Genomic DNA, 27,749 nt, shown 5'->3' with positions numbered 1-27,749 from the left:
GTCAAGTGGAGACAAGGGACGCAGGTAGGGCCGCGAGGGCGTGAGGGCGTGGTGGCGGAGTGGCTGGGGCTGGGGCTAGGGCTGTGGTGACGGTGACGGTGACGACGCAGAGGCGGCGACTTGGTGGCAGGGGTGGTGACTGGTGACTGTTGATGGATGACGGTTGTTCTGGCGTCTGGAAAACAAATGAGGAAACAAGCGAGTCAGCACATGGTCATGGATTTATAACCCCTCGCCGCTGCTGTTGTCAAGGGGGAGGCACAGCACCAAAGGGGAACAAGGGGAGTGGGGCGCGTGGGCATGTCGGGAGAGAAGGGGCATCATGAAGGATTGCAGGGGCACCAGGTGGTGACCGAGGTAAAGAGACAAACAGCGACAAGCGACAACAGTCTACCTCGAGCTCATAAAACGGGTTTGCGCCACGGCTCTCGGTAGACCAAAAGTCAAGCTCGGACCTCTTTTATCCAAACACTACTCACCGGAATCCTGAATGGTCTCGTCCTGGTCCGAATGAGGCGATCAGGTGCGAGATTCAGTGGGGTTGTGCGTGTGGCGGCCAACAACTACCACCAAAACAAAACCCCACCAAAACGTGAGGGCGCGTGCGCGTTCGTGTGTGCGTGGGCCTAGAGCTAAGGCTGAGGCTGAGGCTGCAGCTGGCGTTGAGGCTAAAGCTCAAATTCAGGCGCGTGGACCGTTTTGCAATCCGCAAGGAGGAGGGCCTGGAACTTTTGGGCTTTGCCTTGGGGCTGAGGGAATGAGCGTTCCGCGCCGCGAATACCTGTGGTGCGAGGGATGAGGGGTGGGGGATGAGGGTGTGTCCAATGTCCGAGGTCCGAGTGTTGGTAGATGCCTCTTACCTCAATACTGAGGCTACGACAGGCTTTCGTAGACAGAGAGGATGATCAATCCCGGTTTGCCGTCTGGGTTGGGGGAAGAAGAGCGAGTCCCCCGCTGTGCAGTGGCGGGGGACGTGCGGCCTGTGCGCGGGAACAGGGCCGAAGAACTGCTGCAACTTGTGTTTGTGTTTGTGTTTGTGCTTGTGTTTGTGTTTACGGGCTTGTCTCGAGTGAACGGTGGTCGTGCGTGCACCTTGTAAGAGGTAGGAATGGGCAGAAAGGCCTTGCTTCGTAGTAGGCTAGTACCTCGGCGAGAGGAGTAAATGCCGAGAGAAGATGGAGACAACTTGGGTGGCGCAGTGAGATGCGTCAGCAGCAACGAAGCCCTGTTAGTTGTCAAGGGGATCTGGGTCGAGGATTGAGTATGAGTATGAGGATGAGGATGAGGATGAGGATGAGGATGAGGATGAGGATGAAGGCGGTTGAAGCCGATAGCGACTACCGCGGCCGTGCGACGGGCTTTTCTTTGGTAGGGGTGCGCACGGAGTGCGTGATGAGCAGGGGTTTGAAGAGAGATGGATGATGTTGATGACAAGTCCAAGTCTGGTCTGACGACGCGTCTTGTTCTGGTTTGGTTGTTCCGGTTTGTACTGGTTGTCTGGTTGTTGCGTAGGTCTGTAGGTCTTGTGGGGTCGGTCGGTCGGTTGCATCGGTTGGTCGGTCGAGATGGTCGAGACCGAACTCTTAGGTACAATGTCAATCCAACTGGTCTAGGCTCTTGGCTCCTGAAAGACAATGCTTGTCAATCTTGTTGTCGCTCATATCCTCAAATCCTCTTATCCAAGTGCGGCAATTTCCTTTCTAGTGGCGTGTAGATTGCGGAATGACCCCACACTCCAACAGTAACTGCTGGATCCCCACAACCCCAATGACCTTGGACTTGCTTGGGAGCTACAGTTCACAGTTAGAGAGCTATAGGGCTACAATCTCACTGAATTGCCGATAAGCTGTTGACCCAGCTCCCTTCCGAACTCTGAGCCCCGAGTCACATATTTACCCCTTGGTGTACAGCTATCCCACCATGTCGGGAAGCGGGCCGCTGATTTGGTATCAAATCCAGGTTGCCCAGTACAGTACAATAGGCTGCGCAGCAACTGTCAGTCACAAGTTGGAACGGCATGTCAATCGTGCCTGCTCCAGGTAGGCGCTCTACAGATTCCTAGAGACATAGAGACATGGAGACAAAGTAGACCAACAGCCACCAACACGTCGTGAGCAGTACAGTCCACACGTGCATTGTCCTACAGATCGACAGAGATGTGCGACGTCGCGCGTGGGCGTGTTACAAGGGATATACGGTGGGGATAGAGCGGTCAAAGTGAACGAGCCAGAAAAAAAGGGACAGGCGAAAGATGAATCGTCGAGCGAGCTGCGTAACTGTAAATGGGGAGACAGACAACCCGGAGCGAGTGATGCTAGCTGGGACAATGATGACGTAGATGTGGAACGGAACAGAGTGCGGGTAGTGAGTGGGACATGGCGAGAGGGTTTACGCCTTGAGGGCGACTGGCGCAGTCTCAATGGCAGCGGCAAAGGACACGGCAGCAACCTTGGCCTTGACAGCCTCGGCGGCCTCAGGCGTAGGCGTCGTCGACACCAACACGATGACAGCGTCCGGCTCAGAGTCCGAGTCCATCGTCACGACTGGCGACTTGAATCAGCTCGGGCTTAGCGGGCTTCTTTCTCACTCCAAAAGCGACTTACCTCGGTCTTCTCAACAGTCTCCTTGGCCTCGACCTCGACCTCGGCCGTCTCGGCATCCGACGCCTTCTCAGCCTCACCCTCCTCCTTGACGGCTTCGGGCTTGGTCGGCGCAGGCTCGCTCAGCACCTGAGCGGCCGTCTTGCCCCACGATGGCTCACGGCGCTCAGCGCTGGGAGTGAGGGACCCGCCCAGGCTGAGGGCTGGGAATTCGTCCGCGCGCGGGATGCGCTGGGGCGGAGCGGGCCTCTTGTCGCCACCAGACGACGACGAGCGCGACGTGTGCCCGTTCGCGTACCGCGCACCGCCACGGCGGCCACTCGGCGAGTGAGCACGCGACCCGACGCGCGCGTGACCAGGCTGGCTGCCCGCACGCGAGGGGGGGAGCGAGCCGGCTGGCGGCTTGGGGGGAAGGCCCGGCGACGACGCCGAGCCCTTGTCGCTGCCACTCTCAGGCGTGGTGACACCGTCCTCAGCCGCAGCAGCCTCGGCGTTGGCCGCAGCCTGCGCCTGCTTGGCCGCCAGCATCTGCTGGTGCTGGGGGTACGAGCGACCACCATGCATCATGTTGAGGACACGCGGTGGCCGAGTCGGCATCGGCGGAATGATGCCACGGATCACGTCTGGGTGCCTGCAGTCGTTGCCCTCAGTGTCGAGGTGGGGGAACTTGCAGAACTCGCCGTTTCTGCACTTGCCCTCGCGGAAGAAGGCGCAGGGAGGCGGGTTGCCGTCCTTCCAATGGCCGAGGTGCGACGAGCCGCCGGGCCGCCCACCAGGGCCCCACGGCTTGGGGCCGCCCGAGAACGACGGCTTCTTGCCGTGGTACGGCTTCAGCGCATGGCCGCCGCCGTTGTTGAACTGGTTAAAGCTTTGCCTCCGGCCGTGCCCAGGGTACGAGCCGTTGGGCAGGAAGGGCTGGAACTGGGGCGGAGAGGTGGCATAGAACGCCGCAGCGTCCTGAGTGGGCATAAGAGGTGACATGAAACCGACGGGAGGCGAGCCAACAAAGCCGTTCATCATCTCCTGCGGCATAGGCATACCTGGAACAAACGCTGCGGCACCGGCCGAGGGAATGTGAGCCGCAGCCTCGTGCTTCGGCCCGGCTTCCCCGTTCTCCTCTGATGGTGTGACCGCCTCATCAGCGGACACAGGCGCGGACTCTGCAGGCCCCCCGTTGGGCTGCTGCTGAGGGACAAACTCTTGCGCACCCGGGAAGAAGGGAGCACCAGGAGGGTAAGGAACAAAGCCGCCCTCGTAGTAACCTTGGGGCGGGAAAAAGCCGGGCTGGTGGAGGGGGTGGAAAAACATGCACGACGCGCCGTACTTGCAGTTGGGGAAGTTGCGGCAGGGAATGGTCTTGGCGACCTCTGCCGGTGGGAGGTTGGGCCCGTTGCCGTTGGCACCGCCGCTGGCAGCTCCGTTGGCATGGCCGTTGGGCGAGCCGCCCTCCTTACGGGGGGCAAAGTGAGCGGGCCCGCCGTAGTATCCTGGCTGGAAGAACTGCGGCATCGCAAACGGCGGAGGAACGCCGTACATGGCCTGCGCGTGGGGGTAGAGGATCGACAGCATCGTGGGGTCCATAGTGAGGCCAGGAGGCGGGACAATAGCACCAGCCGTGAGGAGCTCACGGACGACGTCGGCGTGGCCGTGGGTGACTGCGAGCACGATAGGGGTGCATCCAGTCGCAATGTCTGTACGGGGTCAGTGCACCTGACGATGACGACAAGCCGCTGTGATGGTGTTGGGACATGGGCCTTCGTCGTCGCCCCGAAAAAAAAAAAAAAAAAAAAAAGTTGTGTCGCCGGATTGCCGGCATCACCCCTGCCCACTGCCATCACAGCATAAAGAAAACCAAAACTCACCGAGCGACTCGAGCGCATCGAGACCGCGGCCAAGAGTTACGCGGACATCCTCGAGGCGTCCTTCGGCACATGCGCGGTGCAGCTCGGACTGCGGCTGCGGCACGTTGCCGAGGGCGAGGCCAGCGACACCGGCCTCCATACCCTCGACGGTAGCGACGCCGTCCTCGTTGCCAGCAGCAATAGCGTCGGAGTGGTCCGCCGCGACGTCGGTGGGGGGCACCTCAGCGTGGGGCGCTGGGGCGGACTCTTGCGTCGTGGTCATGATGGGCACCGTTCGGGATGTGGTGTGCGACAGCGAGGAAGGCTAGCTGCTGGACTGCTGCGGCCGGCGTCCGCTGCAGCTCGTAGATGCTGACGGAGGAGGAGGGAAGGGGAGGGTTGGTGGTTTGGTCAAAGAGACCGATGGGGTTTTGCGATGGTGCAGATGGAGTATGGGTGAAGAGAAAGCAAAGGTTTGGGTTGGACGGTTTCGAGGTGAGGAGGTTGGGTTGAGGGTGGGGGGTAAGGGGGGAATGGATGGGTGGGGGGTAAGGGGGTGAACGGTAGATGGTCGGCGTAGGCGTAGCGAGCGGAGCGAGGACCTGGATAGGAGACGGGGCTCAAAAAGACGAGAGGGACAGGTGTCAAGTTACAGAGGCAGAGAGCCGGAGAGCCGGAGAGCTGGGTAGACGAGGGACCAGGTTGTGAGAGAGGAGGGCGGGGCGGGGCGAAATGAGAGCAAGATGAGCAAAAGACCTCTAGGGCCGAGCGAGTCGGCACGTCGGCAGTTAGCAACTCTTTTGGTGTCTCTGTTCTCTGGCAACCAAAGCCGAGGCACGATTGACAGAAGAACCCTTTGCCCTCCCCCTCCCTCTCGTCATGACCCGGTCCCATACCAAAACACGCCCTTATCCATGTATCTGTGCCCCTTCTGGCCTCTGGCACTGCATATGCACCAGCGACGGATGATGCGTGGTAGGCATCTGGCGTTGGTGTGCAGGTTCTGTGGTTCGAAATCGTTCGGCTTTGACGGCCTGGGGTTTGTTCATGTCCTGGTTCCGGGCGGACGGAAGCTGTGGTAAGGGGAGGCAAGTAGGTTTAGGTATGGGGGTTTGAGGGTGAGGATGAGAGCGAGGGAGTTTAGGGAGTGTATGCGGGGGAAGCCGTACCCCTCGGCCAAAATCGTAGTCATTCGGGATAACCAGGCTAAAGCTTGCCCGGTAGACTTCGTAGTCGTGATTGACCCTCCGGCATCCCGATCCACTCTTTCGTCGCCTCCTTGATCTACTGGAGCACCAGGGGAGCACCATGACACACTCGATCCTTCCCACTCCGAGATACCAAACGTCACACACTCTGGATCAAATCGAAGCCGAGGTCTCGGAAGGTGTGGCGCCCCGCCTAAGCTCAAACCTCTCATCATTGCAGCTTGCAGTGTCTCCGGTCCGCCCGTACAAGCTCGGTCGCGACTTTGAGCGGGTGATAACTTGGCGACATGCACAGGTACTCCGGCAGTGCTCAGCCGCTTTTTCTTGTCTAGCTTGTCTCGAGTACAGAATCAGGTACCAACCTTGCGACCGCCTTTCCGATAGGTGCCTTATCTTACCCTGTTGTCTGATTCGGGCTATAGACCCAAGGGAGACTGTGCAAACGTGCGGAGAGGCGTAACCGGCCCTGAAATCCTTCCGCCCTGGTTCTCCTTGCAACTGGTCCACCATTTCACTTGCCCACCTCGACCACGACTCTCATTTTTCGCTCACAAACCCCAAACCAAACCTTCCGCCAAGACAACGGGCGGGTCTGGATATCCAGGCCCGCGTAATCTCACGTGGGTTCCAATTTCGCGTGTCGAATCAGTTGTGCCCCGATTTGGAGCACGACAATCAGCAACAACATTATGACGCTCATCGCACGGCGCGGCCACGCAGCCTTTCCCGAGGTCCTCCGGTATCTGTCGACGTTTGTGGTTACGTCTGCGCATCGATCCGGTCGTGTCTCGAGTCCCCCAACACGAGGTTTGGGCTCAGTGCGAACTGCGCCTTTACAGGCCCGATCCATGTCGACCTCCACCGACCCCTCAGCCTCCACAGTCCGCGCCCGCCGCCCATCCCCATATCGCCTGCCAACACTGCCTGCCTTCCTCGCAGCCTTTGCGCCTCTTCACGCAGCGGGATGGCGTCTGGACGTGCTCCAGACTAGCGGACCAGGTGCGACGACACAGTCTGCGGCGGAGGACATGATCTCGGGTGCGGATCTGCAGGGACGCCGTCTGGTGCGCGCGTACGGGTTCCCGAGCGATCGCGATGGATGGCGCGCGCTCATGACACTCATGGCACGGATCGGAGAGGCCGTTGAGGAACTAGATGTGAGTGTGTGTTGTGTGTGGGGTGCGACATGTTGGTGAATGACTAGGGTGTGATCTGGGCGTGGGGTGGGGAAGGTGACTGTGAGGGGATGGTGATGGGCTGAACGTGATAGGGCCGTTGTGTCCGGGGCCGATGAGTCTGTGGGGCATAGGCCGGTGGTGTGTGGTGTGCAGGAGTGGGCAGTCTGGAAGATGGTGTGTGGTGTGAAGACTGGCCCAGTCTGGAAGACGAGTCAGTGATGCAGAGGCAGCCGGCAAGCGATCTGTGATGTGTTTTGGGAGAGGATGATGGTGGAAGCAGGTGACGCAGGTGGCTGTGTATGTTGCGTGGTTATGCAGTCGAGGAAGGTTGGGGGAAAGGTGCTCTTGGCCCCTCTCGCTACCTTGCGCTTTGCAGACGCCGACGTCATGACGAGCCAAACCGTGACGAGCCAGACAGTAAGGGCCATCATTACGGCGTCGACGCAAGATTGAGTATCGTTGATGATGGTGATGATAAAGGAGAAGGGGAATGGTGCCAGATGTGATGAGAGAGACACCATTACATATGCCGGTGGGAGGAAGGAGGCGAGGAAGGTTGGGACGGAGACGCGTAGAGGGAAGGTGTCGAGCCAAGTCGACTCAGCGCTGATCGCAGCACCATCCGGTCCTGCTCGCAGCGCCGGCATCTGATCTACCGCCCGATGTTGCAGAGCTCGCCCCAAATGCCGGATACGTGCTGTACATTGCGACGCATACGCATACACCGATGCCTCCAATGGGTGTACAGATGGAAGGTAAGCCGTCGCCCGGGGTGACGGGGAAGGATCTGGCTCTCGCGGAGAGGGTTGAGCGCGCGTTCAGTGACAGTAGGTGTAGTGACGCGTAGTATAGGACAAGAGCAAGATGTAGATGAGACTAAGGTATCCATGCATAGTATACAGGTGATCAGATGACATCCCAGATGGCAGACAGGTCTAGGTTCTAGAGTTAGGGGTGGTAACTCGCTTTGGCGCGGTCGAGCTGGTGTAGGCGATGCAGCTCGAGAAGGAGACGGTACATCTTCCATTAGCTCAATCAAAAGGTAAAGGAAACTCACATAAGCCTGCATGTCGACCCAGCGCCAGTGCTGGAGCGTAAAGTCCTGTCCGGCCTTGCCAATCTTTTTGCCCAGGTAGTCGTGTCCGCGCTCGTGGTCGATCGTGCCGTCTTGGCGCGTCGGGCCTATGAAGAAGGCCAGCACGTCGTACAGGTCAGAATAGTCGGCCTGGATAGGGATATAGTGGTACCAGGGAATGAGGCGATCCTGCATGTCAGCTGAGAAGCGCGCTAAGCATCGAGCTAACTCACCATGTGCCAATCGGCAAAGATTGTCATCTTGAGCACAGGCGACGCGCTCGATAGGAGACGATGGAAGCGCTCACTCCACCCGTTACCATCGACGTCGAGCATGTATCGGAACATCCACGTGTTGTTCGCCGGCAGCATGGGGGACGTCTCAATCTCGGCCTTGATCTCCTCGCACAGCGCCTCGTTTGGGCAGCCGATGATCTTGCCGCTGAGCTTGACGTCGCCATATTCTTTGGCGAGCTGCGCGCCGTGCCGGTCGGTGCGGGTGTAGCCGCCCCGCCCGTCTGGGAGCATGACATTGGACACGGTCTCTTCCCAATCGCTGTCGTTGCCTTTCCGCCCGTTAAACATGAGGTGCAGGCGGTAGCGGTGCTGGTCGCGCCAGTCGGTCTGGGTTGGGAGACCGCCAGTCGTACCTCCGCGCCAGTGTACACGTGGGTCGAGCTTGTCCTCCCACTTGCCAATGTCGGCGATCGCCTTGTCGGTCAGGTTGACAAAGCCCTCGAGCGGGGGGAGGAGGAAGCTCGCGTCGCCCGGCAGCTTCGAGTGCACAAACCACGGCTTGAGTACGCTCGGCGAGCGGTCCTCACGGTCGACCTGTAACGCGCCGTGCAGGCGCTTGAGGTTGGGAAACTCGCAAAAGTCCATCGTCGCGACGTGGTCGTGGATGAATGCCTTCTCATGCGTCTCACCGTCTTCGGCACCGGAGAGCATGTTGGCCGGCGAGTCGAGCGGGCACGCCTTGAACCAACCCCACGCTGTTGTGCGCCGGGGGTTCTCGTAGTGTCGCAGCTCCTCGGCCGTAAAGTGCGCCCCTGAGCTCACGAGCTCCTTGGCCCGCTTCCGCTGATCCTTGCCTAACACGACACCGCTGACGTCGTGGTCGCTTCCCGTCATTGCGAGGTTGAGGTTGGGTGGCAGCGCGGTGCGGAACGAATCGATCAGCGCTGCGAGCTTCTTGGGCCGCCCTGCATTTGCGCGCTTGCCCGACAGCTTGACGCTCTCGCGCGAAATGTTGATCTGGTACGCGTGTTGTTCTGTGCTCGCGAGCCCCTGCGAGCGGGCAATAAACGTCGCAGGCTCGAGTGCGTGGTGTGCGAGAATATCCCTCATCATCAGGTCGTACTCGTCGACAAGCTCGACGCCGCGTTCCTTTGCCCACGCAAACCACTTGTCAAACCCCTCGGGTGGGTCCATCCCATACCGGCGCTTGTACTCGCGCGCCGCCTGCTCGACATTCTTGCTCTGGCGATCGCGCACGAGACGCCACGTCTCCTCGCCGCGCTCCATCAGTTCATAGAACGGATGTTCTGGCTGTGGTGCACCGCGCCGCAACGGGTTGAGCGTTGCCAAGCCATTCCGCGTAAAGGTCATGGTGCGTGGTCTCCGCCGGTGGCCGTGCTCAGGCGCAAATCCGAGCGGTAACGGGTCCTCCATCTCTTTGCCGAGGTGATGCCGAATGCCAAACCAGTAGAGGAGGCCTAAGACGATGACGACGTAGAGGATCTTGCGCGGTCGACGGATCGGCCGCGGCACGCTCATACTCCCCGGTTGAGGGAGGGCGCGCTGGTTGAAACCGAGCATTGGAGACGGCGGGGAACGCAGTGGTCCAAGTCGTGGTGAGGCGTCGGGAGTGTGTTGAGCGATGTAGAATGCTCGTTTTGGCCGCATAGGTGGAGTACCGGGCGCCAGCGGACTCGCACAGGCGCGCGTGTAGAGTGGATGGCGTGAGATGCCAAGTAGAGGCGCGCGTGTTGGCCGAGATGGAATAGAGTTAATGAGAGTATGTGTAGGTGACCAAATGTGTGCTGTGCTGTGAAAGGTTAGGTAGACAAGGTGAAAGAAGACGTGACGGCGTTGAGATTAAAGGTTGTTGTGAGTATTAGTAGGTTAGAGTGGTGTGAACCAACTTGTGACGCGTGGAGTTTTAAGTATTCTAAAGTACCAGGGGTGACCTAATTCCGTCGATCGACTTCATTGGGGGATTCCAAAACCGAAAGGGACAATGTAATACCGGCGATCACACTGTTACTTTACAAAGTCGTGCTCCTATAACTCTGGCTCTGTTCCTGGTACCTCGTTACAACCTCGTGACAACCTCGTGGAAACTTCTACACATGAGGTGACAGTTGTTGGGCGTAGCCCTGTGATTGTTGGGGTTAGACCTCGGCTGGCTACCATGGTGGTGAGAGTAGATGCATAGGACGATACAAATCAATCGCCTTAAAATAGTATGCATGAATGACGTGTATTTATTGGTGTGATTCTCAACGACAGTTGGTGACCGGGCGGCGGGCGGCGGGCCGGTGGAGTAGCCGGAGTGACCGAAGTGACCGTTGCACAACCAGTTGGATGATACTGTTGATTCCAACTCGACACCGGCCCGCCATCTCCGCTACCACTCTATCTCTGTTTGCATTTGCATATCACGATAGTCAAATCTCACCCTCCTTTTTCTGCCGCGGTACTCACCTCGTGTTTTTATCATTCACTCCTTCTCATCTCCCAACTTCTCTCTCGTCACTATAGTGGCATCACGCGCAACTCAACCCGCATCTCACTTTCTTGCGCAAGTCAGCACCTCTGCCTATCATGTCTCCCCTCGACGAGTCGGCTGTTGAGTCGCCATTCTCGACACCTGCGTCCTCTAGGCGGCCGAGCTTGGCCATGCCCCGCCCCACCTACTCAGCCAGTGGTAGCCGGCGTTCGTCCCATGCGTCTGGCCCACGTCCCATAACAAAGGCCGAGTACTCGGGTCCACCCACGCCATCGCTCCTCTCACGCGCGGGTTCGCCGACACAGCCGCTCGCGAACGAGCAGGTAGCCAGTCGGAAGAATAGCTTTGCCGAGACCGGGGCGCACCCTATTCTCGGCAAGCTTGGTGGCCTGGCCGGTTTCAGCGCCATCGAGAACAGGGAATTGCGGACCGGCGAGTTTATCGCGTCTCTTGACTGTGGCACTACGTGAGTTTCCATTCCGGGGACTCCACTCCCTTTCCCCCATGGGGTCCGTCCCCACTGATGCCAGCTCGACCCGCTTCATTGTGTTCGACGAGCACGCCAAGATCATCACCGAGCACCAGACCGAGTTTGAGCAGATCCTCCCCCACGCCGGATGGCACGAACACAACCCCGAGGCCCTCGTCGACGCAATGCGCGAATGCATGAGCCGCGCAATGTACAAGCTCGAATTCATGGGGTGGCACAGGGACAGCGTACGCGGTATTGGGATCACGAACCAGCGCGAGACGACGTTGTGTTGGAGTCGCAAGACCGGCCAGCCACTGTGTAACGCGATCGTGTGGGACGACACGCGCACGGTTGCGGTGGTGCAGCAGTTCGAGGACAAACTCGACGCCGAGGGTTTCGATATTGATGGCACCCGTGTGAAGGGAAAGGACGCGCTTGTCAGTCTGACGGGCCTTCCGCTCTCGACATATTTCTCGGCGATCAAGCTCCGTTGGATGATCGATCACCACAAGGCTGTGCGCGAGGCTGACGAGGCTGGCAACCTTTTGTTTGGAACTGTCGATTCATGGCTCGTCTACGTAAGTTACCTAAAGAGTTGGCTGACATCAGAACCTGACTGGAGGAGCGGAGGGTGGACTGCATATCATCGACGTGACGAACGCGTCTCGCACATTGCTTATCAGCCTCAAGAGCCTGCAGTGGCATAAGGGCCTGCTTGACTTTTTTGGGATTAACGAAAACGTGCTCCCTAAGATCGTGTCTAGTGCCGAGGTGTATGGCAAGGTCGCGGCGAGTATGGGCATCGAGGCTCTCATTGGTGTGCCGATTGCTGGTATTGTTGGCGACCAACAGGCTGCGCTTGTCGGTAACAAGTGCCTGCGGCGCGGCGACGCCAAGAATACATACGGAACGGGCGCGTTCATGCTGTTCAACACGGGCGACGAGATTGTTAAATCGGACAACGGGCTGCTCACGACGGTTGCATACCAGCCTGGTCCGAATGCCGCACCCGTCTACGCGCTCGAGGGTTCGATTGCGGTAGCCGGCTCAGCGATCAAGTGGTGAGTGCGGGATCCGGCTGGGCTGACCCCAGGCTACGCGACCAGGTCAACCTGATCGAAGAGTCGCGCGAGATGGACATGCTAGCCGGCTCTGTCGAGGACACGGGCGGCGTCTACTTCGTGACGGCCTTTGCAGGCCTCCTCGCACCCTACTGGGACCGGAGTGCTGTGAGTTCTTTTCCACTGACCACCACACACTAACACTAGACGGGCACGATCATCGGTCTAACCTCGTACTCGACGTCGGCTCACATCGCCCGCGCAACCCTCGAGGCGGTATGCTACCAATCTCGCGCAGTTCTCGACGTGATCGAGCGCGAGGCCGGTGTCAAACTCGACACGCTCAAGGTCGATGGCGGGGTCACGAATTCCAACCTGGCGATGCAACTCCAAGCCGACATTGGGGGGTTCAAAGTCCTGCGGCCATCTATGCGCGAATCGACAGCCCTCGGATCGGCTTTGTTGGCCGCGCACGCGTTGGGGTTGTTCGGTTGGGACATCAACAACCCCGAGACATTGAAGGACGTTAATACGGCCGATAGCCAGCTCTTCAGTCCCAAAATCACGGAGGCTAAACGACGCAAGATGAGGCGTGGATGGGAGAGGGCCGTCACACGGGCGAGAGGATGGCATGCGGCTGATGAGGAGCTCGCGGAGAGGGAGCGCGAGATAGAGAGCAATGAGGGACTTGAGGAACTGGGGGATGAAAGTACGCTCGATAGAGAGGAGGATGTGGCGCTCCGCAAGGCTGTGGAGGGAGTCAAGTGGGATAAGGAGTAGATCGTCGCGTGTGAATAGATATAGAAAACATGTACAGTGAATACGGGATGGAAGTTGATCTACGCGTGGATCCGAGGGGGTGGGCGAAGGCCCGTGGGATTACCGGTTCCCTTTTGAGGCACAGAACGGGGTTGAGTACTGGCAGAGGCACTGGCTGCCGAGGGGGAGGGGGCGGGCGAAGGCGAGGGTGGGGATGAGGGCGGGACTTGCATCGCGTTGGGACGGTATACTCGCTGCGAGTCGGGCGACAACTGGGCTGTCGATGGCGACAACTGGGCTGTCGATTTGGCCAGCGGTGCGGGTTTCTTGGATGCCTGGTGTGAGCTCCTCGTCTTCGCCTTACTATCCCCTCCTTGCCTTGGCGTCGTTCTCCCCTTCCCCCTCCTTCCTATGCCCCTCCAACTCACAAAACAACACCAGCTCCCAGACTGCTCCTCAAACGACCAGATCGACACCTCGTCTTCGTCGCGGGCTGCGTGAGCGTCGCGTCGTCTTCCTATCGTAACCCACCCATTATGTTGTACTGTATGTTGCTTGACTTTGTTGACCCGACTGTGTAAAGTCTAAGCAGTATGCAGTGTCATGTAGGACGCAGGAGTCACGACAATGCATATGTATACGTAAATGCAGTGCCATCTAGCGGCCTGTGCGTAAGTGGTACTCTTCTTCTGATCAAGCGTGGCTCAGAATAGCAAAGACTATGTAGTGATCTATGTTAAGCATACAGGAACGGAGGTGTGATACAAAAGCACACTAGGCCCACCCAAACTAATCCCCCTTATCCTGTCAGATCTCAAACCGATCGGGGTCGTGTTTGGCCTTGCTCGTCATGTGTCCTTGTGCAAGACCTCTGGAAGATGTCACGCGAGCCTGCGTTGCCGAATAGAAACGAGTTGAACGGTTGGTTGCATTGCGGTCTGTGCAAGAAATGTCACAGCTGTGAATCACCGACTGGCTAAACAGCTGCTCGGATCCTGGAATAGCTGTGGCTGTGCTGTGTACACTGTGTCGTATCTTTCTGGTTTGTAGATCGTACAAGAGATAACGCAATACCTGCTAGGGGTCACATGGTCGCGCACAAGGAACAGGTCCACTGATCATTGGCCCACAGGCCCATTGGTCACCGGTTGGCGCGGGGCCACCGGTCAACGCCGTGCAGCAGAGATCGGGGTCGCGAGAAACTCTCGTGCTCAAAGTGAACGTAGCCACCGTAGGAAGCCAAGGTACGCAGCCATACAGTAAAGGGTACACAGCCACGGATGTAGGAGATTCAGAGGCGATGCCGAGGCCCAGGCTCATCGGCAAGGCCATGTCGTTGTTTTCGCACGTACGCGCTGCCAATTCTGCCAAGCCAGTCACATCCGCCACGTGAGGTTATGCATCCACCGATATCTACTGGAGGAGCCTATATGATGTTGATAGGCCTAGATGGCGTACTATCGTCAGCTCGTCCAGTCTCGTCAGCTCACCATCTTGGTGTACTCGGCGGCCTTCTTGTTGAACGCAGGACGGTCCGTCGCGTACTGCTCAGCCTCGAGTCAGTTCTCTCCATCTTCAGACTCACGATCGAGGTGACAAGCGGGTCGTCCGGGTTCGGGTTCTCGACGAGGTCGTATAGCGACAGCAGCACTGATGTAAGGCAGATCCTGGGAGTGAGGAATGAGGAACGCACCAGACGCCATCTTGGTCGATGGCTTCCACGCCTCCGCCTTGAGCACGCCAATACAGATGCTTTCGTCAGCTCGCTCTCGGGCTATACGCACTTGCCATCACTATCAATGTTGGGGTGGTACATCTTGGTGGCGAACTTGAGCTGCTGTCAGCCGCCATCTCCAACCTTCCCTCGACATACAGAAGGAGCCTTGAATGGGAAGTCGTACCCAAACTTGATCTTGAGCCGGAACTTGCCGCCCTCATATGGCCCGGTCTACATCAGCTCTGCTTTGACGACAACTCACCGGTCCAATCATTGTAACGTTCCAGAGGAGGAGGTTGTCGCCTTCAGTCTCGACCTCGATGTTGGTGAGCGGGTTGGCGCGGAGCTCGCCGAGTTCCTATTGTCAGTTGAGTCGGACACGTACATACCCGCTGTGCGCGCTTGACTGCTGCCGAGGACATTGTGAAGTGTGTGATGCGGAAATGACGGAGGACCTGCCTCGTTGTAAGTAGTTGGGCACAGGTCTTGGGGGTGGTGATCGGGCCTCCACATCGGATCCGACTCCCTCGCAACTTGCACCCTGGTCACCCTGTTCACCCTTACCACGTGCGGTTGAAAACGCAGGGTGACAACCGAAATACTAGCAATCGCGTCAGGCACAAACAATTCAGAACAGTCGATTTAGTGCACCTTTCGAGGGACTTTCTTTCAACAGAGATATCAACTATGAAGATCCATCACTTTCACACTCCTTAAGACGTTAAGACTCCAATAACGATGAGGCTGGGATTAGAACCGCTGTTACTTCTTCCCTTGGTGTTTGCTGCGGGCAAGCCAAAGTGCCTGCCTTCTGGCGATGAGCGGCCTATCAATGCCGCCTTGAGCCGAGGTGAGTCGCCCACACGGAAGTCATTTGCACGCCGCTGACACAAGGTGGGGCCGGTGCGAGTGTTTCCCTCTGTCCCGGATCCGTACATACCTTGTACGAGCCGATTCGCTTCACGGCGGCGCGGCAGACGCTCACCACGGCCGGGAAAGTGTTGGGAGATGACCGAGCGATGCTCATCGTGGGAGGCGAGCAGCAGGCCGTCGCGATCTAGTGAGTGCGCATTCCGCACCTTCCTTCCCTCCTGCTTCCTCCCTCTATCTTCCCTCCACTACCTTCCCTCCGTCCCTCCCTCTGCCTGTGAATAAAGCTGACGCCAGCGGCGACTGCCCCGGCTGTGACGGGCTGACCGTCTCCGACCTCATCGTGGATGGAAACCGGCCCCAACTCCTGCGCGTACCAATGGGCGAGGCGCTCATCGCGATGGGCAACGCAGATGGGCACCACGTGACGGGTTGCCGCCTTTTTGAGCCGCGTGGCTGGAGTGCACTACATATCCGGGAGGGCGATCGGAAGCAATGCCAGCGCGCGCGGATCGACAACAACGTCATTGTAAGCTCCTTGGATTCGGAGGCTGACAACAGGGACCGTGCGGGGAAGAATGGGATGAGGAGTACGACGGCTTCGTCGAGAAGGAGCCAGCGTGGGGTAACCCGCGCTCTGATGGCATCAGCCTCGCGTGCAAGCACTCTGTGGTGGAAAATAATGTCGTGTTCGATACAACGGACGGGGCGATTGTCGTCTTTGGTTCAGCAGGGAGCGAGATCCGCTCCAACAAGATCTCTTCTCGAACCCGAGTGGTGCTAGGAGGGATCAACCTCGTCGACTATGACCCATGGGAGGGAGATTATACCGGCACGAAGGTACACGATAACGAGATCTTGGCGCCGAGCGGGTTCGTCAAGGTCGGTATCGTGATCGGACCGAGCTCGTGGTCCGACGACACAGAGACGAGCGTATTCGGCGGCACGGTGACGGATAATACGTTTTCAGGCCAGCGCTTCGGATACGCCATGGTGATCAGCAGCGCGCACGATTTCACGGTGCTGCGTAACAAAGTGCTGCCCGGGTCTGAGTTTATTGGCGTACCGGGAACAACATGTCCCACGGCGCCGGAGAATGGCGCGCCCCAGGCTTTCCTCATCAATAAGGGAAGTGCCGAAGGAAAATTCCAGCGCGAATTCGTCAACGGCGAAGTGCAGCACAGTGAGCTAGACGATAAATGTGAGCTGACAGCAGTCATCTGCATCAATCCCCCGCCATATCGCGACCGGGCGTACAAGCCATGGCGGCTAAGCGATGCGCCAGAGGCGATCACAGCTCGGGCGGCCGCCGCAATCGATGCTAGTCCTTCATCGAAGCTCGGGGCACGCGTCGCCGACTCCGTCGTCGCATACCAGCACATTCTCCTCGCGGCCCTCGACAGCATCTCGAACGCCATGGCCGTCCCCATACAGAGCGACTCGACAGACGAGCGCCTAGCCGCCCTAGAACAGGGGGACGTGGAGCTGCGAAGGGGACTGGCCAAGCTAAAGCGTAGCATCGTCAAGCTGACAGATAACGTCGCAGACGCGGCAGACGGAAGGGCGCCGCTCCTCAAGAGCGTGTATAACGCTGTGCGGCAACCAGAGGTCAAGCCTGTCAGTAGGACTCACGTAGCGCGCGGAACACAAGCGGCGAGTCAGAGTCACGCGGTGATGTCGGTCGGCGTCGTGCTTTCTATCGGTGCCGTACTAGCCCTCGCTCTGGCTGTGCTGCGGCGGTGGCGCCGTACCGCTAAGGGGTTAAAGTCGCGTTAGAGTCTGAACATGCAGTTCGAACCATGTGCCATACCAGCTTTACGACAGACTACCTACAATTCCGGTCATACATAATCTGAGGTCAGAACCGCCCAGGGCACGACTCACCACTCTTGCGATCCCGCCTCTGGGTCCTTCTCATCCTCCTGCATGAACAGCAGCGCTCCCTTCTTAAGTCCAAACATGACACTCGCCCCTTTCGGCGATGCACTCCGATGGGCCGTCCCCTTAGGAACGACGAACACGTCGCCCTTCCTCAACCACCTCGAGGCGGTAGGAACATTGCTCTCTTGAGCGATATCGGTACTTCCCTCCCGGGTCTCGACGAACACATCCCCATCGATGATGAGGAACATCTCGTCTGAATCGGGATGCACGTGCCAGTAGAACTGGCCCTCTAGGCGCATAATCGTAAGCTCCTGGTCATTGAAGCTGGCGTGTGGCTCGGTACTCCAGATTTTGAGCTGCGATGTCGCCTCATCTCCTAGGTTGATGGGGGCTGCGATCGGCATCGTAGAGTGGATGTTGTGAGAGCGTTGGGATGGGTTGGCATGCCCATGATATCTCGTGGGAGAATGCCGTAGATTGCCGGGATTGCCGATCGGTCATGTCCGAGCTTGTCTCTCATGCCGACACTTCAGTACGGTCTCGTACTGGCAAGCGTGGCCCCGGCGTGAGGGGTGCTCGCCCATTATGGGCTGTGTTTGGAGTGCTCCAGAGCTGTTTGAAATGAATTCGGGCTGATTTCAGTAGACCATGAGAGGGGACTCGCCTGCTGGAGCGAAGCCCACCTCCTCCAGAGGACTTGCCAGTGCGTCCAGCTTGTCAACGTCATCCATGGGGTCAGTCTTATGGACAAGAACACCGAACACGGTATCCGTCCAATGTATCCCAGGCCAACCGTAACACACAACATGCATCCGTCTTTGTGGTGTAGTGGTTATCATACTCTCTTAGGGAGCTGTCTGATACGCCGGCGATCAATCCGTTGGCGATGAGGACTCACCTCTTGGGAGTGGCCCCGCGTTCGAATCGCGGCAAGGACCAAGCAGGGTTAGAAACCTGGTTAGGATACGTTTTTGGGTGACTGCAGCATGGACCAAGCGGGTGTCTAGTAACACACATAGCATATGCATGCTACCATTAGCTTGGCTAATCTTGTTTCGCTGAGCCTTTTGCTTGAATGTTTGCGGCTCTCCTCGACTGATGAACATGCCGAGTCCTCGGGACCCCACCTGACTACAGACTGATCCACTGAGTGACCACATCACAACCCGGTACACCCCACTGTCACCGGACACAATCTCTTCCCACTTCTCACTTCCACAGCCTCACAGCGACGTACAAGCGTATCCCGGCGATTACCGGGTCGCCCACTCGGATACTCTTCCGGCAGGACAAGTAGACGCCCATGCGTGTCACTCACGGACGATCCCACGACGAGTCACGATGAAATCGGGTACGGCCGTGCTGGCGTTCTCGCGGAAACCCCGGCCACGAGCAAGCTTTGTTACCAGCCATAGCAAAACGAACAAAGGCTACGCAGCTACAGGAAGCCTCCCACAGCCAGCCCATCCAGTGCACGGATGAACCGAGCTTTCCCCGCGGGGTCGAGTGGGAACCGAACCCTGGCGTGATCCACGTCGAACGAGACAAACAAAGCACTGGGATTGCGATGTCTGAGAGACTCAAAGTCGAGCAGCCACGAGGGCGCGTCATTGTTCCCGTGCCTGTTGGGAACAAAAGAACGCTCGGCCCGACCAGTTCCGGTATTCTGGGCTATTAGGCTATTAGGATTTCGCCAGCTTCTATTGGACACTCGTAATGACGTACGGAATATGCGGGGGATGGCTACCCCGCGACCCAGCCTTTGTTCGCCCAGGATCCAGATATGGATCCAGGATGCACCGAAGAGAGGTCATTTCAGTACCTTGGATGTAGCAACTGGCGAGTGCTTGGGGTCTGGACAATGTCGAGGTGGACAATGTGGCACGAACCATGGGTCGCGCTTGGTCTCGAGACAATACCATGCCCATGCCACGCCACGACGCATTGGTGCTGTATAAGAAGCTCTTGGGCAGCTCTGATCAGACCCATCAACCACCTTCCACTTCCACATTCACTTCTGTGCTCTTCAGTTCTCGAACCCAACCCACCAAAGAAACAATGTTCCGCGCTGTTACCCGTGCCCTCCCCGTCCGCGCCGTCCAGGCCCGCGCCATGTCGTCCTCCTCCAAGGCTCCCCAGGCCGGCTTCGTGAGTTGCCCATCTCCCAGATAAAAGAAGCTAATGTCAGTGGAAGACCTGGATCATCGGCATGCCCGTCGACGTGTACCCGCTCGCAGCCATTGTCACTATCGCCTGCAGCGGATCCGGTTACAGTGAGTGATATCGTCGCAGGTCAAGCTGACCATAGTCATGTACAAGCACCTCACTGAGGACTCTAAGCGCGGCGAGCTGCGCCTCCTCCCCACCCACCTGCAGTAGATGTCAGACAGGATCGAGGTTAGTCTAGACCTAGACCACTAGACCCGTTGTTCTGTGTATGTATTGGTATCTGCAGCGATCTTCGGCGAGGTTTTTGGAGATCGATCAGATCAAGGATTGGTGCGATGGTCTGTGCACGGAGTGAGCGTCAGTGCGGCCATCAAAGGTGAGAGTGAAGGCGGAGACAATCAGAACGAAACCAAATGTACAACCGGTATGCTATCAAGGTGCAACTCAATCGCAATTGATCGAGTTGGTGATTGTTTCACGGCTAAGGCTACGACCTGAGGCGGTCAGGCACGAGACGGAGGTGACGGTCGGTTGCGAGGTGCCATCCCATTGTGAAGATGCCGAGGCAGCACACGCCGGACACGGCGAAGACGAGGGGGTATCTGGTGTCAGGGTTGATGGTGGTTGTCTACTCACACATCGACGGGCACCTGGTCCCAAGCAGCACGGAGCTTGCCCTTTGGTGGCTGGGACGTGGACGCGGCGCGGAGCTGCGTGACACGGACAAGGGGGGCGGTGGTGCGGAGTGCTGTGCGGAACATTTGTGCGTTGGTACAGTTGGGGTGTAGTGTAGTGCGTGGCGGTTTAATATGTGAGTGGCGGTTGAATATGGTGGGTGGGGTAAGTCTCTCATCCATCTTTATACCATGCACAACTCGGCACGTCGGTAATCGAGACGGACTCATCGACGCTGACAACTCGTATCAGGACCGTACGCGCCCGAACATGCATTGTTCGCGTCGGTCACTACGAAATCTCCTACGAACATCACTACGAACGATGGAGCAGACGCCGTGGCAGACAAAAGCCATGCCACATGGGCCATTCCGAACACTCGATAACAGGTCTAATCTCTAATCGGCACCTAATCACCGCACCTAATCGTCCCTAATCGCCACCATTATCTTAAATTGGCTCGATTAACTGAAAACTGCCGCCGGGATCGCCCGTCATTCGTAGTGCAGTTCGGAGCACTACAAACAGTTTGTAACAACTGCATACGTCACAACCACATCAATGACGCATTGGGCCAATACAAATGCTAGATGCTATGGCCCTTAGTGCCTGCGTGTTCGTTGTAGTTGTCGCTCGGGCGATATCTAGCGTCAGCCTCGGGGTTCGGGGATATGGCCTCGCTTGACATGGCGACATGGCGATATTTCCCGCCCTCGCTCACTCGCTCATCTTTACCCACTTGCACCCCTCCCTCTCACCGCTCAATACCCCCACTCCGGGTTCACAGGCCACTGTCCGTACCCACAGTACCGGAAATCTTGCCCGTGTGGCGCTTTGATCAGGCGCTCGATGGCGTCAAGGCCGCGGTCAAGTACTTGCATACTCGGCCCAAAGCTCAAGAGCCCAAAGTGTGTGCACGGCGAGTCGAGCAAACTCCGCCGGTGGGAGGGGTTGATGTCGAAGAAGATCCCCGGTACGACAATGCATTTCTCCTTCAACGGCTCTTCGAAGAAGGGAGTGGATCGTGCAGTGGTGCACCGAACACACGGAGGTCGAGCCAGACATAAAACGCCGCCTGGGGAGATACTTTAACCTAAAGGCCCGTGTGCACAAGGCTGGCGAGGAGGTGATTGTGCTTCTTCTTGAACGTGCGCTGGAGAGAGATGCGGTCCTGCTTGACTCTCTCGGGATCTAAGAAGGGGATGGCAGCCATTTGGAGAGGATGGTTTGCCCCACAGTCTACAAAGGAACCGGATTGCTGGATGTCGCTGATCAGCGGCGGGACTGACGGCCCAGCATACTCGCCAGCCAGCCTGAAACCCTTGGTCAGCCCGTTGATCACCAGGATCCTAGTTGTTAGATGGGTCATAATCAGACTCACCTTGTTCACGTCGTCGACGTAGAGCGCCCGAGACGCTCCGGCCCTCCCCCCATTGAACTGGTACCACGAGTAGAATTCGTCCAGTACAATAGTCGTGTCGCCGTCACCGATGCGTACGAGCTGTTTCAGTTCCTCGCCTTCGATCACCCGAACTCTATCCCACTGCAAAACCCACGATTTTATCGGTCGTGTGGCGAAATGGCATCGCGTCTGACTACGACGAGTACATCAGGAGATTGCGGGTTCGACCCCCGTCATGACCTAGCGCGTGAGCGTATTGTTTTGTTTCGTTTTCGTTTTCGTTTAGTTGTTGCAACGGTGCGAGGGGCGGTTTCGTGGTGCCACACTGCGCCGCACCCTGTACTTCCAGGGGTCCGTATATCCCGACCGCTAATCTGATAAATGTGATTCATCGACTTGGGGACAAAATCGCTGGTGACGAGCACGGACCAACAGGTGTATTGCTGATTCAAGTGAGTCACAGTGAGTGTAGGAAGGGTATAAGTGTATCTGTGACATCTTGGACTCTGGACTCGATTAAGCTCGTACTCATGGCCAAACATCATGCAATTGAGCAATTCTGCTCTGACAAACGGCGTTTGGACATTGAACAATGAACAATGCGTATTGCGAATTGAACCTAGATCCACCTCTTCAGCTTCGCGTCGCGTCCAGCCACTTGGTCACGAGTACCGCATCTCAAGCCCAAGCCCAAGCCCAAGCCCAAGCCCAAGCCCAAGCCCAAGCCACGTTCCGCCGCTGCCGGAGGATCGGGGGATAGGCGGCGACGCCCCCCCGGCCGATCGAGCCACCTGTCTATCTCCTTGACGCCTCATGCCACATTCTATTCATGCGGCCGCGTCAAACGGCCCAGAAAGATCTACAGTGGATCCTGCCCTTGAGCGTGGCTTGCAGTCCAAGAGTCCGACCTGTGCCGGCTCTAAACAGCTAACATGCGATTGGGCGGGTTTCCCATCCCCCTCTTCTTCGTCACCCTTGTCGCCGGGTCGCCGATTGGAGGTCTGTGGTATTCCGTCAGGTCAGGTGGGAGTTTGCACCTCATCGAGAGCGTGCGCCGACATGGGGGGGGCGACGTACACTCTTCCCAGGTCAAGACGATTTCTGGACCACTCAGGGATTCCAAAGAGCTCAGCCGTAAGGACTCGTACCTTCAATAACGGCAGGGCCGACCGTCGAAGCGAGGTCGGCTGTCTGGTCAGATGTCAGCTGAGGTCACCTGTCAGCTGGCAGGTCAGAAGTTGACTCCGAGTCCGACAGAGTGGAGCCAAACCAAGGATCCTATTTAGTTATGCGCGATGCCGTCAAAAGACACATACGTGGTTTTGGTGTCTACTTTCCCACGGTGGAGCGAGATAACGTGGCTTATCGGCAGTGACGACCTCCATTCCGTGTCAGATTGCCTCTCTACTCCAGTTCCAGCCCATTCTCTCCACTACCCAGCTATGGGTCTGGTGGCACTGCGGGAGATTGCGCGCCTCCCGCGCCCATCTGCCCTCCCCCCCTCGACGCTGCTCCTCGAGACGCCGAGCACCATCGCCATATTCGACAAGTATCCCAAGGCCCACTACCATGTGCTGGTCATGCCCCGGCTCCCCCATCCAGACTTGAAAGATAGCGATCTCGATAGCCTCGCGAGTCTCCTGCGAAGTGGAAAGGCGAGGAATGTGCTGCATGAGTTGGCAGAGGCGGCCGCAGAAGTCGAGGAGATGGTGCGCGACGAAATGGTCAAGACTACTGGTGTGGCTTGGGGGTTGAATATGGGTTTCCATGCGGTACCGTCTATGCAGTGGGTCTCCCCGTCTCTCCGTCTTTCCGTCCCTCCGTCTTTCCGTCTCTCCGTCTTTCCGTCTCTCCGTCTCTCCGTCTCTCCGTCCCCCCCTCTTTCTCCTCCCTCCCCGTACCTTTCCGACTGAACCACCGAATACCGCTCCTCCTCACCTTCCCTCTCTCTCCCGCCTCCTCCTAACCCCAGCCACCTCCATCTCCACGTCATCTCCGACGACCTGTGCAGCCCAACCCTAAAGACCAAGAAACACTACAACTCGTTCCGGCCTGACCTGGGCTTCTTCGTCAGCCTGCGCGAGGTACGCTCGTGGCTCGACTCGGACTGGGGAGACCGTGCCGAGGTAAGTCCAGCCTACGTCCCTGGGCCTTAACGAGCTAACGCAGACTCTGGCCGCCAAGGAGGCACTGCTGCGCGAACCCCTCACATGCTTCAAGTGTGGTGAGGGGGTTGCGAATATCCCAGCACTTAAGGAGCACCTTGGGGAGGAGTTTGAGAGGGAGAAGACGGGGCGATAGGTAGAAATAGATGCATTCAACTATTGTACTGCAGAATTGCACCCACATCGAGTGCGCTGCGGTGTGGACGCCGCAGGCACTCTGCTTGGCAGGGGTGCCCTTGGCGGCACACCCGTTTGCTCACACGTTGATCATGACGCGCCGCGCATCACGTGCGCCAGACTCACCAGACAGACGAGACGCATCACAGATACTGCACCTCACGTACCAGACTCCAGAACCATGTATTCGAGCACGAACCTACCTGGGAGACCCGAAACCGTCGTGACTAAACTTGGGGGCGCGGCCCGCGGAACTGAGGAGGACTACTTGGTACGACGTCACAAATCCCAATCACACATTCCTTCGCCCAAGTCCGAGGCACTCGGGAATCCCTCGGGGCGCCGGCGGGCTTTGCTGGCCGCCTTGTGTGTGCATCCGTTAAGCAGTTGGAATCCATGTGGTGGTAGCGAGGCCTGGCTGGTTTCTTTGAGACTGGCTGGACAACTGGGGCCTCAGTAATGTTGCCACCAGTTCCGGGTTCCTGGTCGGGCCATCACGGTTGATGTGATTTATATCATGTAAGTGTTATAATGTACATTAGGATAACGGCAGAAATATACGGCAGCTACGGCAGATGAAGAGGGTGAGGATGACGAGGTTACAAGTGGGAGGGTGAAACAGGGCCATACTACCAGGAACAGTCATATCGTGGTCATCCAGCCAACTCTTTTGACCCTCTCAACAGATTGCCGGCTCTGCCGGGTGTTACCGATCCCAGCTCACGTTGGTAGGTGTCGACGACGTGGGTAGGGGTAAAATTCCCCGAACCCAGACCGGCCTGGACTCCCACCATGGACCCCTATCCCTGGCAGCAGCCAGAGATATCAGCCACATGCCATGTGGCCAAGATGTGGATGCCATTGGACATTAGATATTGTCTGTAGGGAGGGATAAAGGGTCAGGCAATGTCATGCAGCCCGTTGGCGTACCAGGGACACAGAGTACAAGTACAGTACGTGCACTTGCAACGCACAGTCCACAATCCACCTTCCGCAGTCCACCGTCCAAAGCCTAAGCCGTCACAAACGCATCACGCACGGTATTGGGTGAAGGGGTAAAGTGCCTGTGCCGAAATCAGTTTATAGCCAAGGATGCTGCTTAACTGGCAGTCGTGCTCAAGCGACCTTGTTCTGCTCATGTGGGGTGGACAGGGTTCAGATATGCCGTGTCAAAGGTTAAATAGGGATGAATACCTATTGGCTAGTAATTCCATTCCATTCCTCGTTATCCTTTAGTTGCCTTTGCTTTAAACCTATAGGGTGCCCTGGGATAAACCTACTTTTCAAAGCTCTGTACGCCACCCAAATTACGGGGGTCACAACTAAGAGTAGAATCAAACGCTCAGTTGCTCCAAACAACCTCGTCGCCCAGTGTTTAAACGTCATGCTCTCGGCAGCTTCGTTGTTCGGACGTCCTAGTAGATCGTATCTTCCAGAACCCCAACCGGCCACCTTCCCCCCGCCGTTACTAGTTCCTCTGACGGCATGCCAAGATGCCCACAAGTCCACATGCCACTCTCCCTTTCGCCTCATGCTGCCTGATCCTTAACCAGCCCGTCTCCCCTCGTTCAGACGACTGCTAAACCTCCCCCCTCCAGGCACACCAGTCGGCTTGTCCCTCTTTGCCTCTAGATCGTCATGCTACCGGTGTATATCGTACAAAGCCCTGGCGGGCCTTTCCTGCCCTGCTTGACCTCCATCCAGTTAGCCAGTTCCTGCCATCTTGCGAGACGACAACTGAGGGAAACGGCACCATTGTTGTCCCGGTCGTCTCACAACCGAGCATCACTGCGAGCAAAGGCGGCTAAGCAGCCAAGCAACAATCCCGCACTGCGACGTCCACTTGTCATTGCTAGCATCATCCGTACCCTCAGCATATACAGTCCACTGCGATCCTCTCGAAAGCAGCATCAGCATCCCCCTTCCTAAAGCACTTTTATTCGTTCGGCGCAGCCAGCTTCTGTTCAAAACAGATATCAATACCCTACTCGGCAGGCTCGGTAACCTGCAAGACCCGTCCGGTACCGCCGGATCCGGCAACCTCGAATCGAACCTCGCGAACATCTTGTTTCCGCAGCGCAGCCACTGTAGACTCGCCTCGTATCGTCGGGAATCTCTTCCGCGGACGCACTGCAACCGCTAGTGATCTTCAAGCTGTTTGGCTGGGCTCGAGGTTGGTGCCCACATGGAGGCATTGTGGGCTGACAGTTTTAGATCTACTTTGCCACTTTGGCCATCGAACAGACCAAACGTTAGCGTTTGGAGTGGACCTGGCGGACTGAGCCAACTATCGTCTTTGGTTGTCTTGTCTTTAGCGTTTTACCCCTTTACCCCGGATCGGATCCTTGCGGCCAAGTTCCTCCGGTCATTAATCCCCAACCCAATTCGCAAACTAGGAATCATTAGGATCAAACCAATCCGATTACCAAGGATACAGTCAGGAGGCAAACCCACCCCACAGTTTATCCCTGAGCACGCACGCACGACCCTCACACTACCTTGATCGCAATCAACCTAACATTATCCAAGCCACTGGTGGTGAGGACTTGAACTCGGCCGGTTTGATCCTTTGATCCACACGACTTGTTTGTCATCTCCCACCTTGCTCTCTGTGCTATACTTTCACACTCTATACACGCACAATCCTCACAATTTGTACATTTGGAAAACCGTCGGATAACACTAGTCGAAAACGACGCCATCGATACACTATTCAACCCGCCGCTGACTAGCACCTACGGTCAACCTCTTTTGGTCGGCGGACTCACCCATCCGCCACCCACTCGTCCTTGGTCCTTGGTCCTTGGTCCTTGGTCCTTTGTCCACCTCCCCCATATCTCATCCCCAAACCTCAACCCTCTAGCGCAGTCAACCAACCAACCCCCCCTCACCTGGATCTTGTCCTCATCGTCCCCCTCCTAGGCCCCATTATCTGTTGCGCAACGCACAGACAGTCAAGATTTGGACTTTGCCGACAAAAGGGAACATCTAAATTGGGGTAAGCGTCTAGTCTAATTGCCCATTACATTCCATTCCAACCGGCGGTGGCCACATCCTGGATCCCTACCCTATCCGATATCGTAGTGCATGATCCCTTTCAAGCCCAGACTGTACTTGTGAATCCACCCAACCCACCTCCTTGGAATTAGCCGCTTTGTGACACACAACACATCTCTCTCTCCACACCTCATCTCTCCTACCCTCCACTCTATCCATTCATTCATTCATTCTTTCAATCAATCCTCATCGTGACCACATCCTCTTTCCTCTATTAGTCTCTGGGCATCATCCCCATTTCCATTATCATCTTTGGAGACAACAGTCGCACCCCAGTTCAACTGTACACTCTTACCTTTGGCTCTTTCGACTATCTTCATCTCACTCGATACATCATCTCTGATCGCTCATAATCCTTTCGACTCGCCTTTCTACCTCTGCTCATCATCTTTCTTCCCTTCAACCTTGGTCTACCTCCTCCTCCTCCTCTTCCACTGTTCTGTTCTACGCAAACACATCACACTACACACACCAGCCTTGAAAGCGGTGCCCTGTCTGCGGTATCGACTGCCCTAACCGTACCCTTCTCAACATCTTCCTCTTCCTCTCTCCCATCCCGGCATCACGCTCGCCTCGCCCTTTTTGCTCCCGACAAACACACGACCGCGCTACAGAGGCGTAATGCGAGTTTAGCGACGCCGCTTGGACATTGCACTCGCCGCTCTCGGCGCTTCCACCCAATCTAGCTCCCGGCTTTGCTCCTTAAAAG

The 27,749-nt window shown here is 57.3% G+C and overlaps 12 protein-coding genes across 12 annotated transcripts; 5 read left to right on the top strand and 7 right to left on the bottom strand.

The window, feature by feature from the left end:
* Positions 1-2,388: 2,388 nt before the first annotated feature.
* Positions 2,389-4,724, bottom strand: CcaverHIS019_0406300 (uncharacterized protein; the record flags this gene model as incomplete). The annotated part of the gene is made up of 3 exons (XM_060600486.1): positions 2,389-2,550; positions 2,604-4,291; positions 4,463-4,724. The coding sequence occupies 3 exons, from the start codon at positions 4,722-4,724 to the stop codon at positions 2,389-2,391; spliced, it is 2,112 nt and encodes a 703-aa protein (XP_060457075.1).
* Positions 4,725-6,497: 1,773 nt separating this feature from the next.
* CcaverHIS019_0406290 (uncharacterized protein) lies at positions 6,498-7,766 on the top strand (the record flags this gene model as incomplete). The annotated part of the gene is made up of 3 exons (XM_060600485.1): positions 6,498-6,806; positions 7,444-7,582; positions 7,750-7,766. 3 exons carry the CDS (start codon positions 6,498-6,500, stop codon positions 7,764-7,766), a joined length of 465 nt encoding a protein of 154 aa, XP_060457074.1.
* Positions 7,767-7,775: 9 nt separating this feature from the next.
* Positions 7,776-9,806, bottom strand: CcaverHIS019_0406280 (uncharacterized protein; the record flags this gene model as incomplete). The annotated part of the gene is made up of 3 exons (XM_060600484.1): positions 7,776-7,847; positions 7,885-8,091; positions 8,136-9,806. The coding sequence occupies 3 exons, from the start codon at positions 9,804-9,806 to the stop codon at positions 7,776-7,778; spliced, it is 1,950 nt and encodes a 649-aa protein (XP_060457073.1).
* A 921-nt stretch (positions 9,807-10,727) lies between these two features.
* GUT1 (uncharacterized protein) lies at positions 10,728-12,945 on the top strand (the record flags this gene model as incomplete). Its single annotated transcript, XM_060600483.1, has 5 exons — positions 10,728-11,098; positions 11,163-11,682; positions 11,714-12,165; positions 12,198-12,333; positions 12,373-12,945. The coding sequence occupies 5 exons, from the start codon at positions 10,728-10,730 to the stop codon at positions 12,943-12,945; spliced, it is 2,052 nt and encodes a 683-aa protein (XP_060457072.1).
* Positions 12,946-13,004: 59 nt separating this feature from the next.
* On the bottom strand, positions 13,005-13,459 carry CcaverHIS019_0406260 (uncharacterized protein; the record flags this gene model as incomplete). The annotated part of the gene is made up of 3 exons (XM_060600482.1): positions 13,005-13,259; positions 13,353-13,417; positions 13,456-13,459. The coding sequence occupies 3 exons, from the start codon at positions 13,457-13,459 to the stop codon at positions 13,005-13,007; spliced, it is 324 nt and encodes a 107-aa protein (XP_060457071.1).
* A 910-nt stretch (positions 13,460-14,369) lies between these two features.
* Positions 14,370-15,063, bottom strand: CcaverHIS019_0406250 (uncharacterized protein; the record flags this gene model as incomplete). Its single annotated transcript, XM_060600481.1, has 8 exons — positions 14,370-14,381; positions 14,415-14,468; positions 14,510-14,574; positions 14,618-14,676; positions 14,709-14,758; positions 14,798-14,872; positions 14,904-14,999; positions 15,031-15,063. The coding sequence occupies 8 exons, from the start codon at positions 15,061-15,063 to the stop codon at positions 14,370-14,372; spliced, it is 444 nt and encodes a 147-aa protein (XP_060457070.1).
* A 316-nt stretch (positions 15,064-15,379) lies between these two features.
* On the top strand, positions 15,380-17,287 carry CcaverHIS019_0406240 (uncharacterized protein; the record flags this gene model as incomplete). The annotated part of the gene is made up of 5 exons (XM_060600480.1): positions 15,380-15,491; positions 15,536-15,701; positions 15,809-16,040; positions 16,073-16,694; positions 16,728-17,287. 5 exons carry the CDS (start codon positions 15,380-15,382, stop codon positions 17,285-17,287), a joined length of 1,692 nt encoding a protein of 563 aa, XP_060457069.1.
* Positions 17,288-17,391: 104 nt separating this feature from the next.
* On the bottom strand, positions 17,392-17,799 carry CcaverHIS019_0406230 (uncharacterized protein; the record flags this gene model as incomplete). The annotated part of the gene is made up of 1 exon (XM_060600479.1): positions 17,392-17,799. The coding sequence occupies one exon, from the start codon at positions 17,797-17,799 to the stop codon at positions 17,392-17,394; it is 408 nt and encodes a 135-aa protein (XP_060457068.1).
* A 1,654-nt stretch (positions 17,800-19,453) lies between these two features.
* On the top strand, positions 19,454-19,774 carry CcaverHIS019_0406220 (uncharacterized protein; the record flags this gene model as incomplete). The annotated part of the gene is made up of 3 exons (XM_060600477.1): positions 19,454-19,543; positions 19,584-19,668; positions 19,704-19,774. The coding sequence occupies 3 exons, from the start codon at positions 19,454-19,456 to the stop codon at positions 19,772-19,774; spliced, it is 246 nt and encodes an 81-aa protein (XP_060457067.1).
* Positions 19,775-20,051: 277 nt separating this feature from the next.
* On the bottom strand, positions 20,052-20,325 carry CcaverHIS019_0406210 (uncharacterized protein; the record flags this gene model as incomplete). Its single annotated transcript, XM_060600476.1, has 2 exons — positions 20,052-20,166; positions 20,201-20,325. 2 exons carry the CDS (start codon positions 20,323-20,325, stop codon positions 20,052-20,054), a joined length of 240 nt encoding a protein of 79 aa, XP_060457066.1.
* Positions 20,326-21,332: 1,007 nt separating this feature from the next.
* CcaverHIS019_0406200 (uncharacterized protein) lies at positions 21,333-21,825 on the bottom strand (the record flags this gene model as incomplete). Its single annotated transcript, XM_060600475.1, has 3 exons — positions 21,333-21,560; positions 21,621-21,740; positions 21,796-21,825. The coding sequence occupies 3 exons, from the start codon at positions 21,823-21,825 to the stop codon at positions 21,333-21,335; spliced, it is 378 nt and encodes a 125-aa protein (XP_060457065.1).
* Positions 21,826-23,083: 1,258 nt separating this feature from the next.
* Positions 23,084-23,942, top strand: HNT3 (uncharacterized protein; the record flags this gene model as incomplete). Its single annotated transcript, XM_060600474.1, has 3 exons — positions 23,084-23,427; positions 23,614-23,767; positions 23,811-23,942. 3 exons carry the CDS (start codon positions 23,084-23,086, stop codon positions 23,940-23,942), a joined length of 630 nt encoding a protein of 209 aa, XP_060457064.1.
* Between the last annotated feature and the right edge of the window lie 3,807 nt (positions 23,943-27,749).

Source organism: Cutaneotrichosporon cavernicola (assembly GCF_030864355.1).
Source record: "Cutaneotrichosporon cavernicola HIS019 DNA, chromosome: 4".
Taxonomy (NCBI): domain Eukaryota; kingdom Fungi; phylum Basidiomycota; class Tremellomycetes; order Trichosporonales; family Trichosporonaceae; genus Cutaneotrichosporon; species Cutaneotrichosporon cavernicola.
Note: the sequence above shows the minus strand (reverse complement) of the source record. Positions and strands in the feature narration are given on the sequence as shown.